General features: G+C 41.2%; 1 protein-coding gene across 4 annotated transcripts in view; it reads right to left on the reverse strand.

Moving 5' to 3' along the window:
- Window positions 1–6,149: 6,149 nt before the first annotated feature.
- KIF25 (kinesin family member 25) overlaps window positions 6,150–20,645 on the reverse strand; it is a 42,072-nt gene continuing 27,576 nt past the window's right edge. For 3 of the 4 annotated variants that reach the window (XM_082049297.1, XM_082049295.1, XM_082049296.1), the window contains 6 exons: window positions 19,287–19,436; window positions 18,003–18,179; window positions 12,581–12,732; window positions 9,830–10,027; window positions 7,771–7,926; window positions 6,150–6,534 (listed from right to left, as the gene is read on the reverse strand). In XM_082049297.1, the coding sequence (XP_081905423.1) occupies window positions 6,377–6,534; window positions 7,771–7,926; window positions 9,830–10,027; window positions 12,581–12,732; window positions 18,003–18,179; window positions 19,287–19,436 (991 nt within the window). In that variant the 3' untranslated portion in view covers window positions 6,150–6,376. The remainder of the gene's footprint in view (window positions 6,535–7,770; window positions 7,927–9,829; window positions 10,028–12,580; window positions 12,733–18,002; window positions 18,180–19,286; window positions 19,437–20,645) is intronic. The other variant, XM_082049298.1, reaches the window with a different exon arrangement.

Below are 20,645 nucleotides of genomic sequence, written 5' to 3' on the forward strand. Positions count from 1 at the left end.
GGAAGGAACTGATTAGTAAAGTCCAGAGGAAAATGAGAGGGAAAACCACCCCTTCTGGTGCTTGCCTTTAAGTGACTGCTGGGCAGTGACCCAGACCAGCCAGGATAGTAATTTCATGTAACAGAAAAAGGGCAAGAGGGGACGTGTGTTGCAGGAGATACTCGCAAGCATGAAGCTGGAGGAGCTGGAAGAAAAATGCAGTGGTAACTCAGCTTAACTGTGGTTCCTCAGGGAAATGAGCAGAGGCGCAACATTAAACCTGCAAGTCTGTGGATAAGATGGGCAAATCTCATGCTCCTGGAGTTTGATAACTATGGATTTTTTACCCCACATTGTTTCTATCAAAGTTGATGCTAAATATTAATACTTGGTCCTGATAGCTGGAGCACTGCAGTTCTCTTCTTTTGTTGCTGATTTTAGACTGTGGTGTTTTAACTAATAGTAGTGACATCTGAATGTGTCTGGTCACTTGACCATTTAGGCATTTCAGCACATTTTCTGAGGCTAACCTCCAAGTCATTAAAGACACGTCATGTACTGAACAAACAAGAGGTGAATTTGAAGCATCAGATTATGTAATTGAAATATTGAGTCTGAGATTCCTCTTCCAAATGATTTATCTGATCAATCTTTAGCTCTTGGGTAAGGGGAAAAGGGATCATCTCTTTTTTTTTTTTTTTAATCTGAGATCTTAAGAAGTGGAGGGGAATGTTGTCATGAAATAAGGGGGAAGTTATGTTCATCTGTCACAACCCAAGAGCTCAGAGAGGGATGAGCACAAAGATGCATTACCCATTGGCTTCAGCCCTTTCTGTGCAGCCCCATGCAGTTCCTGCCACATACCAGCACTGTTGGCGAGGCTGTAGGTTACCCCCAAAACTAATGGTACCCATATGCCTTCGCAGCCACAGACCCCAGTTCCTGGCACCAGCCTATTGCCAGGAACGAGCTGAAGCCTTTGGAGTGCAGCAGTGACTGTCCCTTTGCTGCATTTGTTCTCCCTGCCCCTGGGGACACACCAGCAAATGCTCACTTGGAAATGGCACTGAAGAATATTTTGACACAGCTTTGGGATGGTTCTTGTTCAGGCATGTTGCCAACCTTAGTCAAGACCGCAAGCACCTTTCTGCTTATTAAAGAAAGATGAATTCAAATAAACAAAACCAAGTGTAGCTGTCCACTCTCCCAGGAGGTACTTGCATGAATTCAAGAAGGCTCAAATTTTATCTTAGATTTTTTTTGTCTCCCTTTATATAAACAAAATTAAAAGGGGAAAATGCATTGCAAGAAAAAACCTGTTTTGACAAAAGTGGATGTAAGAAAAAAGAATTCTAGACAATGCTTCCCCTCACTCGTGCCCTTCAATTAGATCACACTGTGCCCTTCTTTGCATGGTATGTGGCTTGCATTTTTGTCTGGCTGAGGCTATGGTTAATGTAATTGCTCAAACACCAAGCTGGTTTTATGGAAGGCTGCAGTACCCTTGACGTTCCTGCACTCTGGGCCCTTCTGCTTCTCCGTGAGCAGATGATGCTGCTGCTTCTACTTCTTCTGCAGGCCCATCAGCTGGCAACTCCTTGTCCACAGCTGGAGCCGAGAGCCTTTCCCAATAGCTGTTTCATTCTGCAGAGGTTTGGAAAAGTGCTTCATAAAATGGAATCAGCAATTTAATAAGAAATTAAACATTTTTGTGAACCTTCCAATCCTAATTATGGTTTTCCTAGCCTGGCTAAAACCAAGAGCAGCCTCTCCTTGTGGTGTCCCTGCTGCCAAGGCATGAAGCCACATGGTGGAAATTAAATATATAATTGTCAAACGTCAGCATAGGTCAGGGTTTTGTTTAAGAATGGGCCAAAGGCACTGGCTGGTTTAATTACTGCCTTTTTATTTTTTTTTTTTTTAAGCACCGTGGTGAGATGCAGCACTGTTAAGCAACTGTGGATCCCACTGTTTCCTTGGGCTTTGCTGCTCACAGGACTTTGGGTGGTGAGGAAGACAAACACCCTGTCTGTAGGGGTGTGGGGTGTTATGAACTGCAACGCGAATTTACAGCATGCCAGCCATGCACTCGCAATGGGCTCTCAGGGAGTGTGTGGTTAAGCTGCAAAGGTGTTCCCTGCAGGTGCTGAATTCAACCTCCTCATGGGGAACTGATGGGGAGCAGCTCCTGTGCCATACACTCTGCTCTGCCCTATTGCAGGCTGTGTGGAAAGCCGGGTACCGTGAGTGAGGCAGGGACAGATTTACAAAAGCTGAAGGACAGCATGTTGAGGACAGCGCTGTAGAGTTTGCCATTAGAGCTGGGTAGGTATTGTAGGGATCAAAGTTGAAAAAATAAGTGAAAAAACTCCATAGCAGTTGTATGCCCTTCAAAATCAGGTTCTTGAGCCATCAGTATCCCTGGCCATGGCAAACTGAGAGCTGGGGCTTTGCCTGAACTCCCTCGCTAGACTAGGGAGGCAGAGGTTCTTGCTGAAAGTGGATCTGTTCTGTTAATCCCTCTCCTTCACCTGCAAGGGGAACCAACAACCACACTTGACAAATTCCATCTGTAATGATAAATCCACAGAGAAATGTGAGCACCAAGCTGTACTTTCGGGCCAAATTTTGGACTTCTACCTTGAAGGCTATTATCTGATTCTAGCTATGTCTCTACTTCTGCTGCCTTTGTGTAGGTCTATGTGTACACATCATCTGTGTATTTTACCCTAGAAGAGCACTTGCTGCTAGTAGGACTTTGGGGGTTGGTGTGACGGAGCCCCATTTTCCCTGTCCCATCTGCAGATATCCTACAAGCCAAAACATTCACTTGTGTGGGGCGAGACACGTGTAGTCTTTGAACTGAATCCAATTTTTTTGCTTGTCAGGAGGGTGCTTGGCCTGATAATTAGAGGGTGAGTGGGGTGCCAAGGGGGGAGGAGTACTTTCAGTGTGGAAACAGATTCCAACTCTGTGTAAGATGCTTGGAGTACATTGGCAAGTAACAAGCAACAGGGTACGAGGAACTGGCCTGAAGTTGCACCGGGGGGGTTTAGATTGGATATTAGGAAAAACTTCACAGAAGGGGTTGTCAGGCATTGGAACAGGCTGTCTGGGGAAGTGGTTGACTCACCATCCCTGGATGCATGTAAAATTCCTGTAGATGTGGTGCTTATGGACATGGTTTAGATCATGGACTTAGCAGTGTTAGGTTAACGTTTGAACTCGCTTACCTTAAAAGTCTTTTCTGACCTAAATGATTCTATGATTATATGAATACCAGACCCTGAGCCTCCCAGGCAGCTGCTGTACTGGTCAGCCTTCACACCCTTGGCCAACTGGACACTAAACCAGGATGCTGAATACTGATGTGCTCACAGGACCAAATTCTGTTGTGTTTGCTATGGTTTCAATATGGGAAGTTTTTTTTTGAGAACAAGGTGGAGGCTCCTAGCTGCTGTTGCCAAAACGGTTTGCTCAGTTTGTTTGCAGGGCAAGGAAAAAAGGCAGAATAAATTTGAGAGGGACAGCTAAAGCCCAGTCTAACAGGTAGCTGGAGTTTTGTGGCGCCTTGCATCACTGCACAGAGGCATGATTCTTTCCTGAGGCTGGCCAGGGGATGGTAGGAGGTGTGATGTGGCTGAGCAGGGTTGAGAGTGCTCTTGCTGTAAATGCGCCAAGAGACCAGCTGAGCTATGGATTCGTAACCTTCACTGAAAGGATTTTCTTCTGATTTATGTAGGTTTTGCTCTCATTTGCTGCGCCCCCGCCCTCCCAGAGAGCAAAGCTGTATTAGCAAATAGACTACATGGGCACTCTTAAAAACCACCACCTTTTTCCTGGTAATTACAACCCCCTGTCTCAATTTTTTTAGAACACTTCCTAATATCACTTTCTCCCAGTTAGTACATGTGTTTCAGCTTTACAGTGTCAAGATGATGAGGACTGGTTTATCAGGATGTTTTGGTCAACAAAGGAAACCTTAAAGTCAGCTCTGTGAATATGTCACACCTGCTTTTCTGACATAGCTGTCGTTTCAAAGCTTAAAAGATCTGAAAACTAAAAATACTGTAGCAGAGAATTATATGTCCTGGCACATGCTGTTTTTCTTGCTCCTCAGGACATCAGTTATATCTCTGAAGATCCCTGCCTCTCCTTTAGCAGGCACAAGTGAATCTTCAGGCAGAAGACAATTCAGCTGACGTACCAGAGTAAAGCCATTTCACCCTTACAGCTTTTACCCTTCTTTCTTTCAGTGCATCACATCTGACACTGGGACTGCACAGTCATGTCTCTGTAACCCAGGAAATTCCAAACCTGAAAGTTCTTAGAACCAAATGTTAACTTTGCTGCCCTGTGTATCCTGTACATTTCACTGGGTGGGTCAAACACCAAGTGATACGGGAAACAGGAATAGGGAATGCTGCATGTGCACAATTTGGTAGAGTTAATGTTAACATAGAAACTTAAACTTTCACTATTTGCTGATATTTCAGGGGTTTATTTCTCAGCTTTAACAGTAAGTATTGCTGCTTTTCCCCTACCACATAGGTTGTAAATAAATGCCAAGTTCTGAAGAGCAGCCTCAGAAAATAAAGGTCAGTTCCTGACAAGTTACGTTTCTATGTAACACTTTGGAAATTCCAAATCCTTAAAAATATTTGAGGAACTTAGTTAAAGATGCTGGTGGGATCAGCTAGCCCTCCTTGTCGCAACCTCCCTTAGAGCTCTAATCTGGGCTGCTTTAGCAGCTTCTTTTTCAGGAGACCAAGGCGAGCCTGAAGCCGTCTACTCCTGCATTTCATGTACCAGGCTGACATTCCTCACTCTGACACTTTCTCACCTGAGGTTGCTTCAGTGACCATTCAGCTTCATAAGGTCGTATGTCATGATTCTTTTTCTACCCATCTGTTACTGCTGGAATCAGGTAGAGTTAAGGCATTTTTACCCTTGCAACATTATTGAGGAAAAAAGTATTATTACAGCTCTCTGTGATGCTAATGTCCTGAGCCCCAGAGCACTGCATGCACCACAGCAGCTGTTATATATTCAAGGGTGAAATTCCAATAATAGTATGCTATATAATCTCTGGATAAATATTTACGCTTGGGAAGGTTAAGTGACTTGGAGTACTATAAACGCCAGCCTTTTAGTCAGGCTGCTGCAATTTAAGCCTTCTTGCAGTGACCTGCCACTGACCTCTCTCCAAGTCCAGAGGCAGAGTGATTGATGGAGGTAAAAATTCAGAGTGGATCCTAAGGCCTCTGCTGGGCAATAAAGCAGTGCTCAAAACACATCAGATGTTATTTGAACCCAGTTTCTCATCTCAGAACCACTTCTCATCTCTAACATTGCTTAAATTTCCTTGAAACTTCTCCCAGTATAACTTCATTCACAAACCCTGCATCATGTTGTCCCAGCATTGGTGTAAGAGAGTGAAAGCCTTTTGAAGATGACAAGCATCCTATCATGAGCTGGGTTTTTGATGTTTTATTTACGTGATGGACAGTAGGCATGTGGTTATCCTTTTCTCATCAAGGTTGTGATATGGTTAACTGGCTTCAGAAATGCAAGTGAAACAACAGGCCGGACTACTAGTAGAAGAGTTGTACAAGTAGGTCTCATTAGCCATTAAGATGTGTTGTTCAGTCAGGGAGCAAAAAATCCAAAACAGGCAAAGCTGTAGTCTTAGTGAACTCAGCAGAATTGGGATTCACTCCAACCATTTAACTTGTGTGCATTTTCAAAGTCATACAATCCCTCATTTACTTCCTAACCTACATTCCAAGGGATAACAGATACAGCCTTATTTCTTTTTCTCTGTCTCACTACTGCCACTAGTTCCTATCTAAAAGCAGAGAACAGAGCTCCATTCAGTACAGCTGATGGGTTCCTTTGCACCCCTACCTCTTGATGGTGCATTAGGAATGACTCCATCCATCCTAGACAGAAAGGCAAGCCACAGTGACACGTCTCACTCTAATCCAAGTGGAGGGGAAGTATTTCACTCCCTGCTTTGAAGCACTGGAATGACATTTAGACTCCCGTCTTCTATTGAGAAAATAGACTGCACCCTTGGCCTTTCAGAAATGAGCCATCCAAAATCAGGGCTCTGTTGACTTAGTTCTACTTGCCCAAAGGAAACACATCACCAAAAACATGTCTTAAAGAAGCTTTTTGAAAAAAGCCTGATTTATTTCTATGTCGTTCCACCATGGTTGGTAGCTGTTGTCAATACTTGCTATTATCAGCAGGTTTATGGCTTACTAATGCCATATTGAGGATTGCTTATTTTATCTGGCAGTCGATATCTAAAAGAATGGCTTTAGGACAACAATATACATTTCAGTCTGAGGAACTCATTAATAATACTCTAATTCCACAGGAGTCTTAGGTTTTATTTTGCTTTACTCTGCACTGGGAAATTTTTTTTCTTGACTTGTCCTCTCTGAACTTGCCGAGCACGAGTTCCAAATCCCAGAGACTGCATTGATTCTGTTAAGTACTTCTGGTGAGGAGAGATGCACAGCATGACCAAGAGTTTAGCATCACCTCCTAAAACCAAGAAAAAGACAAAACATGCTTATTTACCTCATTATTTTCAGTAAGTTATATACTGGTAATGTGTTAATCTACCCAACAATGAAGCATAGCCTACCGTTGCTTTTATGAAGCCAAAGACTACCAGCGAAGAGGGCTGTTGAAAACAGACAGCTCCTTCAAGGGAAGTCTATATCTAGCAATATGACATTTGCCCCAGAAGAATAAATGTTTCACAATTTGTAATGTGGATTTTTTTTTTCCCCTTTTAACTTCATGTTAGTCTGCATGTATGTTATGGGTCTGGGCACTTCATTAAGCTTTGTCAGATGTTTATAATTTAAGGTAATGGCAAAATGGCTTATTTTGTGGCAATAAAGCAAAACACTTATTAGAAGTTCACAGAGAATGATTAAACAAACAAGGAACTTGCCACTTTTGACAGTTCACCCAAATAGTGTCACCGAAGGCATACATCTGAGTAAAACCAGGCTCAGTGCCCATACAACACAGCTCCTAAACTCACTTCTTTCTTTGGCTTTCCCTTTTCACAGTGGGGATTCCAGCACTAGGTGAAATTCCAAGTTCAAGCAAAAATTAGTAGTCTTTCAGAAGCTCTGAAGAACTGTTACCTCTGTCACTGTCTATGCCTTGAACTGGAGACTAAAGGGCTGATGCTTTCTGGCTGAACAAAAATGCACTAATATACTATATGGATGGATACAAATCTGATATTGCTGGAGGCATTAGTCTTGCTTTAAAACTGTTTCTGCATAGATGAGGAGCTAGAGAAGAGGAGGTGACCTAAACACAAGAAGGGGCTGTAGTACAGTCCATGCATATGTTCTATCTCCCTCCTTTGTCTTACTGCTACAGAGCACAAGGTTAAGGAATGTGCAAATATGTGACTATACCCTGTAGTAATAAAGATTGAAGCTTAACTTGTAAACTGTACCTGACATGAAACACCAATAAAATACAATTACTACCCTTTACACTATCCTGTTAGAGATGTTGTGATTTTTTACAAGTGTATTCCTAAACTGAACCTTGGAAACAGCAATGTTTAGTCAAATTCAGGAGGAGTTCAGAGCTCTCATTGTGTACTCACACTGCTTCAGAGCCAGAGACTTTGAACAGAGGCCCACATAGAAGGCAGCAATACAAAATCATCCTCTATTTTTACACAACAAAGGAGGGGAAAGATTGGGAAATCTATGTTGTTAAGCGGAAGTCACAATAACCTCTTACCTACAGAGTCCTGAAGCAGATGCGTAAGTTTGCTGTTTCGATACGGTACATGAGATCGCTGCTCTGCTATTGCTCCAAGAACATCTGCTAAGGCGGACAAGCTGCGGTTAATAAGTGACGTCTCTCTCAGTGCTGCACCTGTCACTCCAGACATGCCTAGGACAGTGTAGAAAAGGGCAACGGTAACACTAAGCAAAGCTGCTTCAACTGTAATTGTGAAAGATTCTGTTGCTGTATCATCGACTTTTGACACCGCATTTTTGAACTCAAATTCTGAACTTTGACTTCCAGTCCACCCCTGCCAAAAGTAACATGCAGCGACCGTTTACTGCAGACTGCCAATACATTGATCAGTATTTCTGCTCTTTGAAGGAAGGTTAAAGAATGAGCTGCAGATGCACCTGCAATCACTTCTCATTAGACAGAGCACACGATCTATGCTGGGCCAAACTAATGGCAGCCGGACGACAGATCCTGCAACTGCCTTCTGTTCTACCTCTGGAGAGACAAAGAGGCTGTACAGAGAGAGGCAACGGATCTTGTTTTCCCTTTAAGCCAGTATTTTCCCAACAGGGAGAACAAAACAGGTGTTCAAGAGGCAAGTGTAAAAATGCACAGTTACAGGAAAAAAACCTAACAGAAGTCTGGACAGTGAGGGCTGGAGAAATGAAACTTGGAAAAGATGAGGCTGGAGCGGTAGACTCTCTTTGCAGAGAGTCACAGAGCAAAACAGTTTGGAAGACCCTGCCACAGGGTGTCAATAATCTGGCTTTACTGTGTCTACAGACATCCCTGGGGTTCTTCTATGGTCAGTGAAGGTGGACTCCTGAGACAATGGATAGCACCCTAAAGCAGAAAACTGCAAACAGGTGAGAGGGTAACATGTTTAAACCTTTGATTATCAAAGCATTTAGCCGAGCTTTCAAACTGAAACCTAGTTTGGTAAAAAAGGGACTACTTAGTAAATGTTGAAAATGGTCCAGGATGGCTGTGGAGCCAACCAGACGGGGTGCTGATGGACATGCAAAGCATGCAAGACGCCTGCTACTGCTGCTTACTTAGATTTGTCCACATATTAAACCAATTATGAGTTAATAGCTGCCATAATCTTTATCAGAATAAGTTCAACATCTTCAAATCTTCACCAGCATAGTTGATGGCACAGGTTAGTCTGTGCCACATCTAACACTGATCTGTGTGAGCACAGTTCTTCTGGGCCTCACTGGGGGATGTGGCCCACCGAGCCCTAAACCAAGTAAACATTTGCCCTGGTAGAGCTGAGAGAACAAACACACACATTGTAGCTCATTTACCAAACAGTTTCCAGCACTTAGAGCAAATGAAAACTATAATGTATTATATTAGGTTTCTCTGTAGAACAAAAGTTTAACGGTGAGCAAAAGCAAGAATTCTTGGCAGTAAAGTAAAAGACTCTTTCATAATACTGGTTCAGTTTTCAAAACATTATTTCTGGAATGGTACATCTGGCTGCATGGCTTTTTTTGGTAAGAAAGCTTGTTCTTTCGGAAATAATCAAGTTTTTGAAATTATTGTGTGCATAGAGGAGGGGGAGGAGAAAAATTCTTTGAAGAAACAATGAAAACAATATTATCTTTTCAACACTAATTTCCTCCAAGACTTTTTTCACAGCAAGGCAGAAAAACCCACACGTGCTGATATCAATTATTATAGATATTTGTAATATTTAAATAATTTATGCACTTTAAACATTTCTGTTCAAAGACATGCTAATTCGCAGAGTAGAAAAACAGGCCTAATAAAACCAGTCTGAACAAATAATATACCTATGATATGGGTAACCGCCCTGGGCTTTTATTTTAGTCTTATGCAGTCAGATTTTTCACTTAAACTGTACTAGTGTAAAACTGGAACAATCAGCCCCCAATTTTTTGCTTATTCCAGGATCTGTGTATTTGAACCACCCCCTGCGTGAAGCAGGGTAGCACATATCCCTACATAAAGAGGCAAAGGCAGCTATTTTAACCCAGATCTGTGAGGATCCATGCCCACCATTCCATAAACAGACACATTCACTCACCAACACACTCGCTACCAGCCAGGTCCACCAGCTGCAATCTAGTTTTGACTTGCTTCATTTTCTCAGTTGCTTCGAGCTGTGCTGGTGAAGAGGCTCTAGAAGAAGAGGTGGATTTATTGTCCCTCATTTTTTGTGGAAAGGTGCAGGAAACCTCTTTATTCAGTCGCTGACTCGTTTGTTCATCTTCCCATGAAATACCTGGTTAATGGGAAAAACAAACAAGGAGAGCTTCTCACTGACACTGGAAACTGGGTTGGGGAAAAAATGGGGCATCAATAGGGGAAGAACAGTATCTGCTGTTTTAGGCTATTCTAACAAAAGTAATATACAAGTCAGAATCAATGGCACAGGCAGGATGAATGACTTTTTCTGTTTTAAGCTTTTGTTCATCAAACCAATTGTACCCATCAGTAACGATACTTGTTTAGGTTGTGTTTTAAGCTAATATCCCTGTTGTTCACACTTCTGGGTGGAAAACAAGAAGCAGGACTCTAGTAAGGACTTTAAGAGGCATTTTTTCATGTTTTAGATTGACAACAACCAAAGTGAGATTTTGGATGTTTGGGAGCAGTAAGCTCTGAAGTCTGTTTCTGTGTATTTGAAACATCACCTGCTGGTGCTCTGGCAAAACAAACAAACAAACAAAAATTTAAAAAATCAGTTATCTTGCCTCTTCTATTTTTGTACTTTTCTGCTGTTCCCTCTAGACTCCCTTCAGCCCTCATATGCTATTGCTGTGCCTTCACATGATGGGCTATTGGCCTCAACAGCATTACTTCCACTTGTTCAGGTTGGTTACATACTACTACTAGTAGTTCTATAGCTGCACCAGACTGCTTCATGTCCTTCCTCTTCCTCAGCAGCAGCATCTGGCTTTCACTCTGCTGGGAAGGAAGAGGAAGACAGATTCTTTGGGAAAGCTGCTTTCTCATTAGCTTAGCAGGAATATATGCAAAAGGGCTTTCCCAAAGCAGTTTTGCTTGTTTTCTTCAATGTTTTGGTTTTCATCCACCTCTCTCTCTGAAAGCCGTAAAAGAATAAAAGGCACGTACCCTGCCACAAGTAATAGAGACAAAAGACTCCCCTGAGTGCTTAAAAAGTCTAGCTGCAATACTACAAAGTTCCCAGCTGCAAAACTTGAGTGAGGAACAAACTGAATGGTGTTGCAGAGCTCTGTACCTCTCCAGGTAGGCTGTTGCTAAAACCCAAGCTGGCTGGTCACAGTGTAGACAGAGCAGCTGTGTTGGTTTATACAGAATAAATGGTTTCAGGCCATACAGTGTAAAAATAAATTTTCTTGCTCCTCTTCAGTTTGAGATGGGGAAATTAAGTAACTGCTCTCCTCAAACAACAGATAATACTGAAACAAAATGCTAGAAGACCTTAATCAAGCCTGAAAAGGTGCTGGCTTGTCAGCCTGGCTCTAGGTGCAGAACTCATTATAGACTTCATAACTTTTTATTCAGTGACTTCAATCTCCAGTGTTGAGACATTTGACAATTGCATCTGTCTTTCGAATCAGGAATTGCTCCTTTTAAACAAGACAGAATGCACTGCCCCACTGCTGCAGCAAGGCCCCATTTGCAGCGCTGCTCTGCCTGCACATATCGTGCATCTTCATCCAAGCACTGCTGAAAGCCTGAGTCTGCATTCAACTTAAATTAGACATTTCTGTGGAGCTTTGCTGCCAGACAGCATGACACAGTACAGCAGTGGCAATTCAAAAGGGCCAAGGGAAGTCTGGACTAGACAAGATGGCTGGTGTGCTAACGGTGTAAACACTGTGCTTTCAAAAGTAACATCTGTCTGATTGACAAGAATCTGGAACGGGCTAGAGCAAACATCTGGAACACTGGAGCTGCAACTTGTAAAGTAACTGTGTCTTTTGGCAAGGCCCATAGGTAAGCGAGGCCACTGTTTGTTCTGTTTTGCTAATATTGTTGGTTTAATTTCTGATAGCAATCTAAGAGAAAAAAATGTTAAATATTTTCCACTTTCTAAAACCATATTGTTGTTGCAAAGTATGAAGGAGATGGACCACAGCACTGGAAGCAGAGAGCCTAATTATAACATGAGCAAAGAAAACAAAGTTAACCCCCCAAAAGCCGAAGTTATTCATAAAGCAATAAACTGATAAATCTTGGTGTGGTAATGAAAAGTAGAAATACGGGTTTTGCAATAGTAAATAAGACAACTATGTTGTTTGTTTCTACAGTGGCCTATTATTAACAGTTCAAGAGACACTGAATTTAATGGATGTTTTTGCAAGGCCTCGGGTAAAAAAATAATTCTTTCTTACCCCAAATCACATAATGATCCCTAAAATGCATGGTTAGCTTTACCACAAACCTAGTATGAATAATTATATCCCACACAAAGTGATTTAACTACCGTATTGGAGTATTTACCTTACTGATATCTTATCTATCTTATACCGTATCTTATGACTTACTTATTCATAACATTTATTTCATCAGTTGTTTCATGGTATAAAGCTTCAAGAACTCTGTCTCAAGACAGGTAAAGAAAAGTAAAAGTTTTTATGAAAGTGAAACTTTCAGTAGCATTCAAACACCAAACTGGTCTGTTATTTAGGAAGGTATGTAGAAGTTAAACAATGGAAAAGGAACTGAGGGAATGTATTAAACGTTGGAAAAAGGAGGAAAAAACAACATGAAAACCTCTCAGTCCACAGATTGTTTTTCAAAAAAACAACTGTCTCTAGACATATCTTATTAACACATTACTTACCAAAGTTATCTGCAGAGACAATTGTCGTTATGGTCAATGTAACTACCAGATGAGAACGAGAGGAATGAGCATGCACCAGTGTTGGGTGCCTGACTCTCAGCTGTAGGCCTTTGTTGACTAGATGCAAAAACTCTGATGCATTTTCAACAGTCCTAGGAAGTAAAGAAAAAAGCAGATGATTTAACTGACTCAGTAAAAATCACATGAGAAAGGTGACAACTTAGATGTGAATCTGAGCATTTCCACTTCCCCACTCTTTTTACTCCTTATATTAATCTCAGTTTTGAGCTGCCCAAACAACTGTATATAGACTTTTCCAGTGGGATGTAGTCCAAGATGAAAATTCAAGACAAAAGCTGTGATGTAGTACTGAAAGTGTTGAAGAAGTGGCTTGCCAACCTTGTGGGTCTATAGGTACTATAGCTCTGCTCTAGAAGGGACTGAAATTTCTACACCTGCACACTTTGGAAGAAAAGACACAGCCTTAGATGTGCCTGGAATCTCTGATCTTACAGCAGTGGAATTGTCCAGTTTATGTTGAGGTAGCTCCTGTTCTTTGGGAGTTGCAGAATTGGGGCGGGGGGGGGGGGGGCAGGACGGACAAGATGGGGAAAATTCTCTGGGCCTTTAGAAGTCATATAAATCATATTTCACATTTGGAATTAAATCAAGAATCCTTGGAAGAAATTTCCATTGCACTGTTCAATGAGCAGAGACTCCAGCACAGTATCAGAATAGACAGGCATAGGTTTCTATAGGCCATTTAATCTCATACTATCTGTTTTCTTTTCCAGTTAAAAGAAATACTGTAAATATGACCAATCAAAGGACAAAAACCTAACACAGAAATTGAAATAAACTCATTAGCTAAATTAAAAAACACTGTGATTTCCTCCAAGTTCGCAATGTTTCAAAAAAAATGAGGTAAGCTTGCCTACCCTTTCCTTTCACAGCTTTACCTTCTTCAATAATCACTCAAGTCACATCGCCTAAACATTGGTTTCTAGATTAGGGTATAAATTATTATGACTGCATATCACAGCCTGGTTACTGAATGCCCTGTAACACCAGACTCATTAATAACCCTCCTGACAGGCTACAGGCTCGGTTCCGCATTGCTACACTCAGAAAAAGCAAGCATGTGATAAAAGGCATGACTTAGGGCAACAAAGATGATTAAGGGAGTGGAGCACCTCCCTTATGAAGAAAGGCTGAGGGAGCTGGGTCTCTTTAGTTTGGAGAAGAGGAGACTGAGGGGTGACCTTATTAATGTTTATAAATATATAAAGGGTGAGTGCCACGAGGATGGAGCCAGGCTCTTCTCGGTGGCAAACAATGATAGGACAAGGGGTAATGGGATCAAGCTGGAACACAAAAGGTTCCACTTAAATTTGAGAAAAAACTTCTCAGTAAGGGTGACAGAGCACTGGAACAGGCTGCCCAGGGAGGTTGTGGAGCCTCCTTCTCTGGAGACATTCAAAACCCGCCTGGACATGTTCCTGTGCGACCTCACCTAGGCGTTCCTGCTCCAGCAGGGGGATTGGACTAGATGATCTTTTGAGGTCCCTTCCAATCCCAATAATACTGTGATACTGTGACTTAGATTGGGCTGATTGCAGTGAAAGTCACACTGGGCACAAACTTAGTTTGTGCTAAGAGCAGCCACACTTGAAGAGTTCAGAGACAAAAGAGCTATACCCAGCTAAAACAATTTCCTCTGAAAACAAAGCAAGGGCATCTGAAAAACAGAAAAACACTTAGGCTCACTATGCTTAGAGACATTTAAGAGAAGCAGCAACATAAAAGCTGTGTAGCCTAAAAGCCCTGTGTAACCAGGGCTGCAAGAGCCAAATGATCATTATAGACATCTGCTGTCAATCTTGAGCCACAGAAGTGGCCTCCCCTGTAACATCTCTGCCCCTTTGCATCCCCTGGGAACGTCTCCCTGGTTGTGTGAGCACCAGCAGGGCAGCAATGGCTCTAGTTCCTATGGCCAGAGGGGGCACAGCCTCACCCCAGGGTCGTCTGACTATTGCCTCAGGTCCAAGGAGGCAGATCCTACCTTCCCGAGTTTGGAACTTCATCTTCCAGTAACTGGTCAGCCAGGGCTGGATGGCCCGAGAGATCAGCAGCCGTCACTGGGATGCAGCGACAGGGACTCGGCTGCCGCAGGGGGTCAGACCCACAAGCTGCTGTCCTCCAACCAGCCTCTGCAGAAGCAGACGGTCCTCAGGGTCTGCTGCCAGTGCTGGTCACCCACTGCAAAACTGCAGCTGAATTTGGAGGTAAAAAGCATCCCCAGGCCAGTGGTGCAAGTCTGCAACAGCAGCTTCTCAGCAGGACTGACAGTAATAACTTTTTGGTATAATCTCTATGACTATCGTGCTCTATGTACCGCACGTTCCAGGACCAGATTCTACAAAGACAATCCCTGTTGTGGTTAGGTTAAAAATTTAATGCTGAATGTTCTCCAAAGACAACCAAGCCGTAAAAGAATAAAGAAACTGAGGTTTTTGTGATTCAGTAAGATGTACATGTTAGTGGGAAAGAGACTACTGTACTTTAATGGATATATGGAGAAGCCAATGAGACCCAGCAGGCCAGTATATTCTAGACGAAATATTATCACAAATGAGGATGTGTTTTTATTCAAAGCACCAGCTGTTTACTTTAGATTTCAGGCAGCTGGGTGGCCTCACTCAATGGTTCCCTTACTTTGAGTTTGCTTTTACTTATTAATCTTTCTGTGTAATTATTAATATAAGCTGTTTATGAACTGGACTTTTTCACTGCTTGCATTGTAATTGAGATACAAGTCCATATTGTTATTTATATTTGCATTAGAACTGAGTAGTTATTAATCGATTGAGATAAGTGGTTTTTAAGAGATGCATAGTTCAAGGCTCCAAGTTCCTTTACCATAAATTAAAATTTACAGAAATAAACAGAGCAGCCATTTTATTAACTAGAAGGACAAATGAAACCTTATTGCAGCTTCTAGTTCTTTTCTTTATGGCACTAGTCCAGCTACATCTCACTTCTCCTTTCCCAAAAGCCTAGGAAAAGAAAGGGGTCACCCACTAACTATGCAAACCTCCCTTGGGGAGTAGGCATTTTTCAGGAATGAAACCAGGCCAGTATATTGGTTTCTGAAATACCATAATAAAAAATTACTTGGAGGTTCTGATGAAGCAGGGAAAATTCAGCTCCCATCATACCCATACTATATGCACCCATCTTCATTTTCCAACTCATACTGTTCCTTTTTTCTCTAGTCAAAGGAAAAATATCAGTTCCTTCAAGACAGGTTCAGCAAACACAGGTTAGGCTCTGCTCCCAGCCTCTTCTGAAGGAGTTTTTCATTCCTTTGACAGCAGACCCTTAACCAGATGCTAAGAGCTGGAGTAGAGTCACAGCTGGGGAAATCCAAGAACAGAGACTGAGAGAAACCCACCACTCAGAATAGTACAGACAGAGAAGGCAAAAGGATTCATCATATCAAGATCCAGTAATTTTTAATTTATTCCATGCTCTTATGGAGCATGCACAGTACAATCAAGGATGCAGAATATCTCTGGAAATCATATTTAACCTCCAGACTGAAGAACATGCATGCCCCAGCTGCAAATGTTAATCCTTCCTAGAATATTGCAGTGATTATTATTTCACAGAAAGAAAGGGAAGCTAGATAGCCCCCATGGTGAATAAAGACACTTTACAATTTCTCTGGGGTCCCAGTTTTCTATGAGCAGTTCAATGGCTAGAAAATACAAGTCAATTAATGTGTATAACAAGGTAGAACAAAAGTATGTTTGCGCAACCCTCTGGTACATACTTGTATTTTTATCAAGGCTTTCTGGCACTAGCATAAATCCACATAAACAAACAACTACTAGTCTGCTTATGTGACTAAGTCCCACAAGACAAAAATACTGCCTTCAGTTATTTCCACTGAGGGAGTGTTTTATTTTAATTGGGGGGGGGGGGGGGGGGAATGCTTTTCATATCTGACTTCTAATTCCTCCTGGAAAAGCAGAGATCAGGCCATGACAAGCATTATTATAGAGAAGTGAAGAAAAATATCATATTTTCCCCAGAAACATAAAACACTATAATATTTTGCTAAACATTTCAATAGGGTAAGATGTTTCTTTTCACAAACATTATTTGCCCAAGGAGCTGAACTTGTTTTCTAAGTTTCTAGACCTCTCTGTAGTACACAAGCAGAAAAGTTCCCTTCTGGAATCTATTCACATGCTGACTGCTCACAGGGAGATGTCCAGTAGCTTAATTACATCAGGCAGCATCAGCTCTCTGGTGTCATTAGTACTGCTTGTCAAAAGCTTGTTTGCTAATGCTGATTTAATACGAGCATAAACTCCACATCCATTACTAAACTGAGGCATCTGAAAGAGATTCACTCTTTTTAATTGATGAATTGTTATTAGCATGTGGTTATTAGGCAAGTGGTTTATGTATAACATGAAAGTATTATACATTTGCTTTGTATACTACACATATGTAACACTGAGAATCATTCCTATGTGTACTAGAATAAGCCTTTGTAATGCTTAGTAAGTACAAGAAGGCATTAAAATAAGCTTGGTTGTAGCCTTAAATGCCTTAGCTCCCCTATACCGTCGAGATGTGTAAGTAAGAATCAAACTTACCATACACTGACACAATTTTAAAACTGAATAGGTGGAATCATAGAATGGTTTGGGTTGGAAGGGACCTCTGGAGATCATCTAGTTCAACCCACCTGCTAAATCTTAGCTACTTCTTAGCTTTTAGTTTGAAGAACCTGGATTTGTGAGAACTACAGGTTCAAATGTCAGAATGTCAATTCCCACTTTAATGCCTCCAGTTAAGAAAACAGAATACTAAGCAGTGTAAGATAGGTATTTATATTAAAAGATCATTTAAAAGCTGCTTTTTTCTAAAGTACTTTTTTAACTCCAGGGTGTGTAGGGAAAACTAGCACTCTACAGCTGCTTAAAAAATCTATAAGAAATACAAACATTTTTATTATAATCTGTAAATTTTATAATTTGGTAAGACTGAAAGGCAAATGCTTTTTGAGTGGGTTACCCCTTCTTTTTCTACAGCTGACAAGATGCCCGAGGTCCAGCAACAAAAAAAATACACAGATATCTTCAGGTATTCTGAGTGGAAAGCACTTAACACAGGAGTATAACCCAAACTAAATGTACTGTTATTTCTGAAAGTATTTTGACATTTGCAGCCAACTGCAGCCTAACAGACTGAGCTAATGGAAACAGTGAGAACCGTTCTTTTGCATACGGTGAAGACTCATTGTTTAGAAGCGATAACTGGTGCCTATAACGCAATTTTCTGACAGCTATACATTGCATTGACACCAGATCAGGGTCAGACAATAAGGATCAAATCAAGCACTTACTCATGCATAAGCAATGGAACATCACTCTTTCCTTCTCTGGTTGTGACAACATCACGTTTGACGCCAGATACTTTTCCAAAACTGTCTTTGGCCAGAAGATCAAAAATTTCATTATTATACACTTCTACAACAGAAACCTCAACCCAGTAACTTCCTGGTGGCTTTTCTGAAATAAGCCTGGAGAATAAAAATAGAAAAAAAAAAAAAAAAAGAAAAAAAAAAAAAAGAAAAGAAGAAAAAAAGCTAAAAAATTATGAAGTCAAACCACAAGTGAACAATCTGTAAATAAAGATCTATTCTTTAATTATAATCTAATTATAATCTGATAAAAGTGCTTTTAAATATCCATAGCCATGGCTTTGCCTCATCCACATGCTGATGTTAATCTGAAGAATCAGAATATACAGTTAAAATATACATGAAACAATAAGTTCATTTTCCAAACAGCTGTGCCAGCTTAAATTGTTTTTCTCCACTAGCCTTCCACCCTCCTCAAGATGTTTTTATACCATTTCTCTGCTGGACATTGTTGCATTTAGAGCTCAAGCTATGATGCTTTCTGGCAGAGTGCAAGCCACAACAGGCAGAGATGGTAAACTGCCCAGCTAGATCTGTTAGAGGTTATCTGACCACAGCCTCAGCAAATTCATAAATTAAAGGCTTTTCTATTCAGGAGAGTATTTACAGCTAGACACAGTTATTCTGGTACAAAATTGGATCTTTGATTTATCTTACACTGTTCTCCAAAAGAAATAGGCTTAGCTGGGAAAACCTCTAATGGCTCTTCCATTATAACACAGCAGCTCATCAGTTCAAATCATGCATTAGGTTCAACTAAAAGAAAAAAAAATCTAAGAATTCTCAAAGCAAGAACAGATCATGGTTAAAAATTCTGCTGTCATTCTTCCTGGGGACTGGGTTTTAATCTGGATCCCCTTCATCTATTCCACTGTCAATTTTCACAAAACTTGTAAGAACTTAATGATCTTTTGCACTCTCACAACTATGGTTGAAGCATATTCAAAAGTTAATTAGGAGTCTGAAAGGTAGATGGACAGATATCATACAGCAAGATTGCATAATCTTATTTTCTTAGAAAATCAGACAAAGCAGACTAGAAATCTGTATCAAAACTCAAATATTGAATGGCAGTTAGAGAAGCTATAAATATTAATCATTGTGAAGCTGAAATTTGTAGTGATTAATATATTAAAAACATTTTTTCATCCTTTCTATAAAGTTTAAAGTGACTACCAGTGATACAAGCCTTTACTTAGTTGTTACCTGAACACTTCGTGGGCAGCTCGAGGAATAATTCCAAGTTCTGATTCATCTTCTGTGGAGAATGCAAAGTCCTCCTCTAACTGTGGTCCCAACATTGTGTATGTCTTCCCACTTCCTGTTTGTCCATAAGCCATGATACACACATTGTACCTGAAAATTAAAAGGGCGTTCATTTATTTTACCATCACCAAATGTCTTTGTTAGATGGCAAGTCAAACCCCAAACAATTTGAGAACACAAACTGAAACAAAAAATAAATATACTGCCCCTGCAGATTTATTTCTGAAGATCTCAATATCTGACAGAAATTAAAGTACTGCTAAAACATCACCTAAACAGATTTTATTTTTTAAGTAGAATTGCAGGGATGCTTTTAAGCAGAGTTTAAGGGATGCTTAGGTTGGAATGACTGATGGGGTTAGACCTCCTGTCTGCCTAACTTCCAGTTCATGCACTACTGAGCTGCTTGTTAATCAGCTCCTGAACCGCTGCAGTTTACAGTTCAGCATTTTAAAGTAAACCATCGCTGGGTTTGATTTGTCTTACAGTGCTACGCTGCAAACCCATCTTAACAGCTGGGAACAGTAAACTCTTCAGCTCTTGTAGTATTTTTCAGGCAGGCTCATCAGTCATAGACCTCTGTCACTGGAAAATATAAGACACCCCTAATAATAAGAGGCAAAATTTTAAACCAAATGCATTAGTTCAGTATAAGCATACACATGGAGAATACTCTGGAACAAAGGTGGTAGGAACTCCTCTGGTATGCAGTTGTAGAAGGTTAAAATGCACAATGTCACTGCAGAGGTACAGGTACCTACGAAATACAATTCATCATTTCTGAAGTAGACATGTAAAATACATCTGACAAACAGAACTCTAAAAATGCCTGTTTCTCTGCACTGAAAATAATTAAATGTCCACAGCTATCTGCTCTGTTGTGGATGTCTGTGCCACAGGGATCTGAATTTAGATCACAGAACCCTACCCAGAAAGTGTGTTTCTAACACAGTGAGATCAAAGTCAGCATCTTGAGCAAAACGAGCGCGTGGACAGAAATGTCTCCAGCCACAGTACCACTTTGTGTGGAGGACCAATACGGTGCTGTACAGCTGGAGGTTCGTCCCTTCTCGGCTGCGTCTGCTCAGCAGCACCTGCCAGCACCTCGGTGTTGGCCACAGAACCGTGCCAGCAAAAAGTCATGGGAGACACGCAGTTACGCTGACAGGACTGCTCCTTTCCTCGAGTATCTTGTTGGTTCAGAGATACAACATTAACAGAATCTCCATACGTGGCGACTGCTTTGCAGCATGCCGAAATTTCTGCTCTACTAGGGGTTTGCAAGAACGGGCGTGCTCC

This window comes from Streptopelia decaocto (genome assembly GCF_964273445.1).
Source record: "Streptopelia decaocto genome assembly, chromosome: 3".
In the NCBI taxonomy this organism is placed as follows: Eukaryota; Metazoa; Chordata; class Aves; order Columbiformes; family Columbidae; genus Streptopelia; species Streptopelia decaocto.